Raw genomic sequence first — 10371 nt, 5'->3', positions numbered from 1 at the left:
AACAGAAAATCCAAAACCATCCAAACGCCTTGAATTCATGCGATCCAATTTGTTTCTTAACACAATTTTTTCCACTGTAGCTAGCATTGTGAATTCAGTCACAGCATACATACGTACGTACCACTTCACTTATAGCAGCACATATATAAACTAATATATGAAGGTTTCAACGGTTAAATTTCCCCTCACGGACATTGTCATCCTTGGCCTCCTTATGTCGTCAAGGACATGGGAGATTGAGATGTTCGGCAGACTTGATATTTAGTTGAATTTTGGCAAAAACGCAAAAAATCGGTCTGACACTTGTGCATGCATGTGCAAATTAGCTCTATAGAGCACATGAATTCATTTTGTTTAGGTGTAAAATTGTCGGGTACAATTGGCACAAAATAAAATAAAATCACGTATAAAAAGCATATGAAGTCTGTAGGTTATGTAATGTTTGTTGGATTTATCCAATATAAATCAACCTTTAAGTGGTCTACTACATGTAATAGGAATGAAATATTGGAGAATAATGTCAATTGTGATTTGATCTCTTAAAGATATCAATCCTATATAAGGTGTCTTATATTGGAAATAGGATTGATGGAATCCTTAATTGAATATGATTATGATACTTGACTTGGAGGCTAAGAAAGTAAAGTTTAGGTTTCCTTTATGGATGGAAACCCTAGGTTTTAGCCTATATAAAACACTTGTCCCTATAAGCCCTAGAACACACAACATAATGCTTCCCATAGAGTAGTTGTATTCGGCTAGGAGCTTATAGAAGATCTTGGTGTTGCCATGCCCACTTCTTTTCGTGTTCGACTTCTATGACCGTCGTTGGAATCAGGTCAGTCACTTCTTCGTTTGTGTTTTAATTGTATAACCTTATACGACTAACAGTTGGTATCAGAGCCATTGGTTATATAATTAAAACCTATTAAGATTGAAGTTTGATTAAAGTTGTCGAGAAAATTGATGAACAGAGCTTTAAATTTTTTTTTTTAAGCAACATGTTGAGAGGACATACAATTGTCTTGAAATTTTGTGCAATTTCTCACATCCCATTAATTGTCGTGAGTAAATCATACACTGCAATGATAATTCTCGAGCAATTGTATAATTAATATATTGTCGTTATGATCTACTTCCTGGGACCACATGCCTCTTGCAACCAATTGCATTTATCATTCATGATAGTTTCAACTAAAATCATTATGTATGAGGTTTTGGCATATTAATAATTAAGAATTATACCTTGCTATTGATTTGTGACGTGATTTAGACTTGTATATATGCACTTGTAGAGTGCATCAAATCAGTTATAGTCCTGTAATATTCTATCAAATTGGGATCTCTTTTGCATGCAACAATTCCTAGCCGCTTATTCCTAGAAATTATGCAGTGTTGAGTCATTCAATTTTAAACAAGGAAAGTGGGTTATGCTCATGCGGATTGCTTGTGCACTAAAAGAGGTTTGGAGTCCATTGCAAGTACGCAATGAATTTATTGTAAAAGTTGGTCTTTCTGCATATGGGGCGTAAAGTTTATAAAATCTGAGCCTGCATCGTGAACCTGTGATTACATGTTGGTTTGATTGCCATATCACTTTTAACTATTTTACATGAATATTCATGTCAATTGCTTCAAGTCGTAATACAACAGTGGCCTAATTAATTTACTTAGAGACTGAATGCAAACTGCTTAATGAATAATTAGATTTGGATTTTAAATGTGGCAAGCATGTTATTGTTAAAGCTCTTATTATATTCGGTTTTGATAAAGGGATGTAAAGAAAATTTTGATTAGAATGTTTTACCATATGTTGCCGATGTATTCTCAAGTTGTGTAAGCATTTGTACAAATTTGCATTTGTTCTAACCTTGCATTGGAGAATTTCTTGAAATCCCTCAGTCGAACAACCCAATGAAGAGATTCATATATACATCAGTATATGAAATTCTGGTATGATCTTTTCTTTTGGTCTTCATGATAAATTATATAAGGAATGGTTGTGTTGGAATCATGAAGTGTTAAATTGTTCCCGCAAAATTCAACCATGTCGTGACGTCTTTCTGATTGTAGGAGATGGAATTAGTCATATCCTATAATTTATCAATACTATTGGGATATGTTGTGCCTATGATTGTAATAACATATATTACAGTTGTGTTGTAGGGAAGCATATGCTATGTTTTATGCATGTCAACTATATACATGTCTGTTAATGAATTTTAATAAAATTCCTATACATGAAAGTAAGTCATACATATTTTGGCAACATTTGTTAAGCAAATGGCGTGTATAGTGTTGCTTGTATGGCTAATTTGGTTCAAGCATGAGATGACATATTTTTAATATTGCCGTGGGTTTTGGACTATAATGAATTGTAGTTTTGTTTCCACTAATATTCACGAGCTGTGAATGAACTTTTATGCCATTAATAGCACAAGAAATATGCGTGACTAATCAATTAGGTTTGTCTACAATTTTGCTTTCCCATCTCAGTATAGTCATTTAATTGTATATGACTAGTTAACTATGAAATTGATGCATAACTTATGGATTGATTGAGAATGACAGGAAGCATCCAGTGATAAGAACAAAGGTATTATACAAATGAATAAGGTTTGTATTAATGTGACAATTCTCATTTGTATTTTTATCTATTCTTATATAAGAATTATGGTTGGTCATGTGATTATATATATGTTTACAAAGAAATGATGAACATATGAAGGCATGAGGTATGTAATCCATTCAAAATATGTGACTTAATTGATAAGCATGAATTTCAAACATGTATTATTGTTTGTGGTTTTTCCTATGCCTAAAGAATTTAAACAGTGCTTTGATTAGTAAATTTTTATGTGTCATAAGGGGAGAAGAAAAGAAACATTTCATGGCTAATGTATGGCACATATTGGAGATGTTTTCAATGGAAGAAAATAATTTTGGTTGTTCCTTTTATTTAATTTGGTATTTACATAAGCTAATGCATGATTTTAATGCTATGTTTAGTAGTTTTGTGTTACGGAAAGAAATATATAAAAGGAAAGGAACATGTTTGACTTAAGAAAACATTTGAGTGATTTAGCTTTTAAATTAAAGGAATGTATTGTTCTTTCCCATTACATAAAGTATTTCTATTAAGTAATTGACTCCATAATGATAAGTATTGACATTCTTGTGGTGGAATAAAACTTGTTCTATATGTGATTAATCTCTTTCAAGTATATTGTCAGGTTTCTTGAGATTAATTTAATGTCAAAGGGAGTCATGAAGGAATTAGTGTCATTTGTTGGCAAGACTCGAAGCTCGAATCAGGTTATTACAGTTAATTAATCTATGTGACTTCTTGTATTGTTTTCAGGGCAGAGTTGACCAATGCCTTTTCAACTAAGCAAGACACAACGGCTTAGTTGCCAATGGGACTGTGTTTTTGAATTACTTCGGTCAACTTTGCATCTTAATTAGAATAAAAGGGATAATCTTCTTACCTACAGGTGTGGATTACTTCTTTTAGTTTAATTAAGATGGCATAATATGTGTTTTATTTCACAGAAGTTGTGAAAATCTTCATCTTGCCTACATGTGTTGAAGTTTTTCATGAAGGTACTTTTGTGACATAAAATCTAGTACTAGAAACTTGTTAATTTTCTTGCCTAGAGGTGTAAATTAATTTAGTTTCATGAAGTTTATTGGGATAAAGTTCCATGCCATTAGTGACAAATATTTCCACAATGAGCCCCATAAAAGGTTGTGGTTTGAAGGCATGGAAATCGGTTGCATCATGACATATTTTGTATCTCTTCATGAGACTTGTTGATGCAAAGTATTGGACCCATGAATGTTAATCAAGGATTGCTAAGGTACACATTGTTTAAATCTTACGCTTGTAAATCTTTTCAATTTGAACTATGATGTCAGTTTAGAGGATGAAATTTGACTACTAAAGTTTCCTTTAGACATCGAAATTGATATGATATGAAATTGAATTTGTTATGGATGCATAAATTCATGATAAATGCACATAATTGTTTCTGGCAGATTACGTGTCTTGATTTAAATCGGGTGAATGACACGTCTAATGGTCACCAAATGACCTGAATTTTGGATATGTTCAACATATAGATGTCTACTATGTGACTGAAAATTTTTGTAATTTTCTGCCATGTATGTTAATTATGATGAATTTACTAGTAACCCATGCTCGTATAGACAGTTTTTACTGACAGATTGTGTTGGTCTTTTTGAGACGTCACTTTAGACTACTATTTTGATCCAAAACAGCTCCATATTTTTATCTTATGAAGATCAGTATGTCTATTTTGGTCAGTATAATTTTGGCAGCAATCAAGCTTGTAAATTAATTATGATAAATTCTAAAGTAAGTGTAACTCATTGCTGAAATTCTGTTTGACAACTTTATGTTGGTTGAGATGTCTATTTCATTATGTCTAAAATATAGAGCAATTTTCTTTGGGTACATCTTTGAAAGAATATATTAACGAGTGTTTGCCCAAGTGGGAGAATTAGTGAACGAAATTTGGGCTTCACACTCATTAACTTATTTGCAAGTATAAACTCTGAGAACTTAGTGGTAGTTGTTCTAAAATTTTGAGCATTAAATGGATTTGCATGAATATATTAAAGCGTTATTCTATCTTCCATGAATTTTTGTTTCTCGAATAACCATAATATGTTTAAGTTGCACGAATGGCTACTTAGTACATGTGTATATATTTCTGTTACTTGCAATCATTCAGATTTCTCGATTGATAATTTTATTTTGGGGCTCATAAGGATTTAGCATAAATGTGGACTTATTAATACATATAGGATGGTTGTTGGATGCACGTTTTTTGTGTAACAGTAGTGAATGCTTTCATGCTTAGTTGTACCTTTCATTGAGGTAATACGCATTTATTGACTAAGTAAGGCTATTCCTAAAGGCATTTTCAAAAGTATGATTTAAGTATTGATTTGCAAATTAAGTAATGATGTTGCAGATCAGTGAGAGTTTGAGTTTCGTGTTAGTAATGCCTTACATTTGCAGATAACCTATAAGGTATGTATAGAATCCATGTATTCATTTTAATCCCCAGTTGGATTCATTAAGTCACATTTTTCGTGTGCTAGTCAATTATCTGATGAAATATATATCAGATATCAAGTTGTTATCAAATTGCATATTAAATGGCATGACATGGTTTGTGCACTGCCTCAGTTGTAAGGATTTTCATCTTGCCTGCAGGTGTTGGAAATCACTATGAAAGTAACTGGTATGGTGCATAGACTAGTGTCAAAAACATATTAATTCATCTTACTCACAAGTGTTGAATTAATTTGTTTTATGAAGTTTTTGGGATATTTTACTTGGACATGTGCCTATTTGGTATTTTCAGTTTTTGGCTACAAACATCGTTTGTATTGTTACTAATCTAATGAAAGTGATGCATGATTGTTTTGGAGATGTATTCACACCTACAGATTATGGTGGTTTCATTAGATGAAGGATATCTGTATTGACAGATTTAAGGCTTCGAATAAGCATAAAGTGTAACTTGTGAGTTACAATAAGGTGGACCTGAGATGATATAAAGTAAGACATTTTGGTTAATATAAAGTTTCATCTCTTGATCATAATTTGTGTTTCATGTGAATGAGGATTTTAGCATGTGTAATTATGAAGGTTCTAGGTTGTATCAATCCTACAACCTTGTTAGATCCATGTTAAGAAATGCATTTGACAGAAACTGCATCAAGGATGAGATGTAATCACTATTACATGGCCACTAAAGTGACATTAGTCCCCAATCTCAAGTATAAACATGAATATTACATTTTGTAGACCAAGTGGGAGAATGTTGGATTTATCCAATATAAATCAACCTTTAAGTGATCTACTACATGTAATAGGAATGTAATATTGGAGAATAATGTTGATTGTGATTTGATCTCTTAAAGATATCAATCCTATATAAGGTGTCTTATATTGGAAATAGGATTGATGGAATCCTTAATTGAATATGATTATGATACTTGACTTGGAGGCTAAGAAAGTAAAGTTTAGGTTTCCTTTATGGATGGAAACCCTAGCTTTTAGCCTATATAAAACACTGGTCCCTATAAGCCCTAGAACACACAACATAATGCTTCCCATAGAGTAGTTGTATTCGGCTAGGAGCTTATAGAAGATCTTGGTGTTGCCATGCCCTCTTCTTTTCGTGTTCGACTTCTATGACCATCATTGGAATCAAGTTAGTCACTTCTTCGTTTGTGTTTTAATTGTATAACCTTATACGGCTAACAATGTTTGCTCATGTTAGTTTATAATTACACAGACAAAATTAAATCATATCGGTTTATATATGGTTGGAATCATCATTTGTTTTTGTAATTAATCAAAGGCAAAATTGTGCACTTTGTTTATATGTGCGCTTGTGATTGGATGAATCCGTGACATAATTTCTTGGAAGCATAATGTTAGGGAGATCAAAATTTTAAATTAAATTTGCAAACCAGATGATGTGTTACCAATAGGAAATAACTATGTTAATAATGCTAGGAAGACCAAATTTTTAAATCAAATTTGCAAACCAGGTGATGTGTTACTAATAGGAAACAAGCATGCTTAATCATCACTTAAGTAATAATCCAATCATGAACAATTACATCATTTGGTTTTCAAAATTTAGTTCAAAAATTTAGTCTCTCTAACATTATCCTTTTGCAAAAATCATTATCAATATATTGCATGGCACCAACTATTGCCTTCTCTGTTTCTATAAACTTAACCATCAAACTTTTATTTTTATTTATTAATTCTGCATAAACCATGAAATTGAATTATTACCTTATGCCATGCAAGCAAGAGAACAAGAAGAGAATTAGAATTGTAGCATTTGCATTACCGTACAGGGTTGGCAAGATATCATTTTCCATCGAGTTTTAGGGTGATGAAATTAAACTATTTTTAGGTCGTTGATGAAGCTAAGCTAGACAATTTCCATTGGCATTGTATCATTGCACCCCACAAAACCATCCCTTTAGTAGCCCTTTAGTAGCACTTTATGCCATGCAAGCAAGAGAACAAGAAGAGAATTAGAATTGTAGCATTTGCATTTCCGTACAGGGTTGGCAAGATATCATTTTCCATCGAGTTTTAGGGTGATGAAATTAAACTATTTTTAGGTCGTTGATGAAGCTAAGCTAGACAATTTCCATTGGCATCGTATCATTGCACCCAGGGCCGGCTCAGGCCCAATGTGGGTAGGGCGATCGTCCGGGGCCCAAAATAATTGGGGGCACCAAAATTATTAGGATGATATATTTGTATATATTTTCATAAGAGTATAAATTTATAAAATTTTGTTCAATGACAAAGAAGTTTAACTAAAACTGGTGGTTTTGTTGTTTGAAATTAATGAGGAGGTCTTAGGTTCAAAACACCATGTGTGCTTATTTGTTTTTCAATTTTTACAAATTATGTTTCATAAGAGTATAAATATATAAAATTTGGCTAAATGATCAAGAAATTTAATTAGAATCAATGGTTTTTGTTGTTTAAAATTAACGAGAGGTCCTAAGCTGAAAATGCTAAGTGCATGCTTATTCTTTTCAAATTTTACGAATTTTTGTTTGGTTGTTAATTTATTTTTAATTAATAGCTAATAGCTATGTGGGTTGTTATTTTTAAACATTTGTTCCAATTCAAGTTTAATCTTCCACAAAGAGTAATGCGTTGGCCAAATTTTTAGACCAAATTTGCAAATCACATCAAAAAGTTTAATTTAGTACCAATTTATTACTTATACACATCAATTAAAGACTCAAAAATATAATTATTTTTTTAGTCCCATATTGACAAGGTTAGTAAATAAGAAAAAAAAACGTCTCACGATTTATACGAAAACACTTTAAAAGTTCAAATGGAAAACAAAACTCATATCTATCAACTTGTGAACCCGAAGTTTTTTTGTTTCTTCTCACGATACAAAATAAATTAGTTTATCCTTGTTTCTAAATTATTAAGTTTGAAGTGTTTTTCTAAGTATAATTTTATCGATATCTAACATGTAAAAACAAATAAATTTCTTATATAAAGTGAGGGCACATTTTTTTATGTTGTCTCGGACCTCAAAAATCTCTAGACCGGCCCTAATTGCACACCACAAAACCATCCCTTTAGTAGCACTTTAGGGTCCACACAGTACATGCATATTATGTTTTATGAGGTCTTAATATTTCTGCTTAGCTGGTCTTTCTATATTAAACCAATCGGAGTTACGATTGATATAGAAAAAGCTTTCTCAACATATTTAGCATCTAGGCTTTTTCCTTATTTACACAGAGCAGATTTCACAATTTTTTTCCTTTCAATTTTATGCTAATGAGTTGTGAGGTTGTTGGACCATCAGTTCACAAAGAACATTTTTGGGTTTACCAGTAGCTAGCAAGTAAACAACGAGATTACACATTAATAGTTATATAGTAAAAAGTTGGTCATGGATCATGCCCCCACTTCCTGTCAATAGAAAAATAAAACAATATAATTACCGACTAGTTTTTCGCCCAGTGATATCTGGTATAAGATAAAACAATTTTTAATTAAACAAAAACAGCTGGATTACTGTACCTACCAATAGTTAAGACTGCTAAAGCAAGAAGAGAGAGAGAATATTACGTGCTAATATGCTATAAACATATATCTAGGGTTAGGGCTTGGTCATACCACCACAAAACCATAAGTACTTGTTTCCCCTCTCTTTCTCTCTCTCAATCACCAACTCACCGCCCCGGACTTCTAATTTGCCATCTTTGATTCTGAGTCAAAAAAATCAGTCAGTAAATTCAGCATATAGTGTCAAGGGGGTTCGGGGAAATCAAGAAACGCAATTAATAACCAAGATCTTAAACAGGGATCTAATTTATCAGAAACTTAAATGAGGAAGCGGCAAGTAGTTTTGAGAAGGACAGAAGAAGCTTCAGCAGCTTCATCTTTCACCGTCGTGAGATACGGAGAGTGCCAGAAGAACCATGCCGCCGCGGTAGGAGGCTACGCTGTTGACGGGTGCAGAGAGTTCATGGCAAGTAATGGGGAGGAGGGAACAACTGCTGCGCTCACCTGTGCTGCCTGTGGCTGCCACAGGAATTTCCACAGAAGAGAAGTAGAGACCGTCTGCGAGTGCTTTTCGCCTTCTTCAAATGGTGCTTAATTAAAATAATTAAGCAGCTAAATATAATAATAATTATTATTAAGTGTGTGGTTTGAGAGATATTGTTGTTTTAGTTTTTTCTGGGTTGAGAGATTACGGAAATATATGCCTAGACAGTCTATTATATATGTATGGGTGGAAGGTTAAAAGGTATTGTATTTTCCTAGTTGATTTAAGTGTGTGCAGATGCTCTTCATTTAGCCGTCCAGAGCAAAAATTAAAGAAAAATTCTCTGCCGCAGGCTCCTGCTTTGGTTTTGGGGTCGTCGGCTATCTTCTTCAAAATCATTCTTAGCATTTTTCCTCTCCTTTTCCTTTTAGTTTGTTTGGTGTAGAATAGTCGATGTGAAACGCTGCAATTGCCATGATAGTTGTCTTTTGCCCACATCCAGAGTAAACGCAAGGTTTGGATCCAGTTATCACCCTTAATATAGGGTTGAAGCAGGAAGTCGTGAAATATGCCAGTTTATGTCAGAGATGTTAGTTTAGTCAGATCGACACTATGAATTTAGCCGGTGTGGTGATATGGCTCTCAGATGGCCAGAGAATGTGGAGCAACAACCTGATTTTATCTTTTTATTTGTTTATGTATAATAATTTCCATGAATTGTCTTGAAGTTTGTTTTGATTTCTCTGTCTAGGAGAGTTTGCTAGTTTGATTGCTCTCTATAAGAGAGTTGCTTGATTTTGATTTTCGTTTAGTGTGCTACCTCTTTTGGATCTGTGTGTGAAGGATAGAGCTATTTGATTTGCTGGATCTACTTCACTTGGTGTTCTAGGAACGTGGTGGTGATAGGTGATGTGGTCGACCCTTGGGCATTGTACTCTTGTCCCAATATAAGATTTGAAATTTTGTTCTCATATGATCTCATGTAACACAAGGTTTAACTATTTTATTGATCTGTGTAATCCAGCGGTTTTCTATGAGGTGGGACAAGTGCTTGAAGTCCATCTAACGAGGTTTAACTGTTTTATTGATATGTGTAATCTTACTATTTTCGATGAGGTTGGACGAGTGCTTGAAGTCGACTCATTGCTTTGCGATTAGTGATGCTTTATTTAATATTTTTAAATCTTGTGTGCAAAGACCCTTTAGAAACCAAGTTATTCATGATATTTATTTGTAATGCCCTTATGAAAATATGGTACTTTTCTTTGAAAAT

The 10371-nt window shown here is 33.1% G+C and overlaps 1 protein-coding gene across 1 annotated transcript; it reads left to right on the top strand.

Moving 5' to 3' along the window:
• Positions 1–8674: 8674 nt before the first annotated feature.
• LOC137708061 (mini zinc finger protein 2-like) lies at positions 8675–10135 on the top strand. The gene has a single exon (XM_068447044.1). It carries the CDS (start codon positions 8937–8939, stop codon positions 9207–9209), a length of 273 nt encoding a protein of 90 aa, XP_068303145.1. The 5' UTR covers positions 8675–8936; the 3' UTR covers positions 9210–10135.
• The last annotated feature ends 236 nt before the right edge of the window (positions 10136–10371 follow it).

Source organism: Pyrus communis, chromosome 11, assembly GCF_963583255.1.
Source record: "Pyrus communis chromosome 11, drPyrComm1.1, whole genome shotgun sequence".
NCBI classification, from domain to species: Eukaryota; Viridiplantae; Streptophyta; class Magnoliopsida; order Rosales; family Rosaceae; genus Pyrus; species Pyrus communis.
Note: the sequence above shows the minus strand (reverse complement) of the source record. Positions and strands in the feature narration are given on the sequence as shown.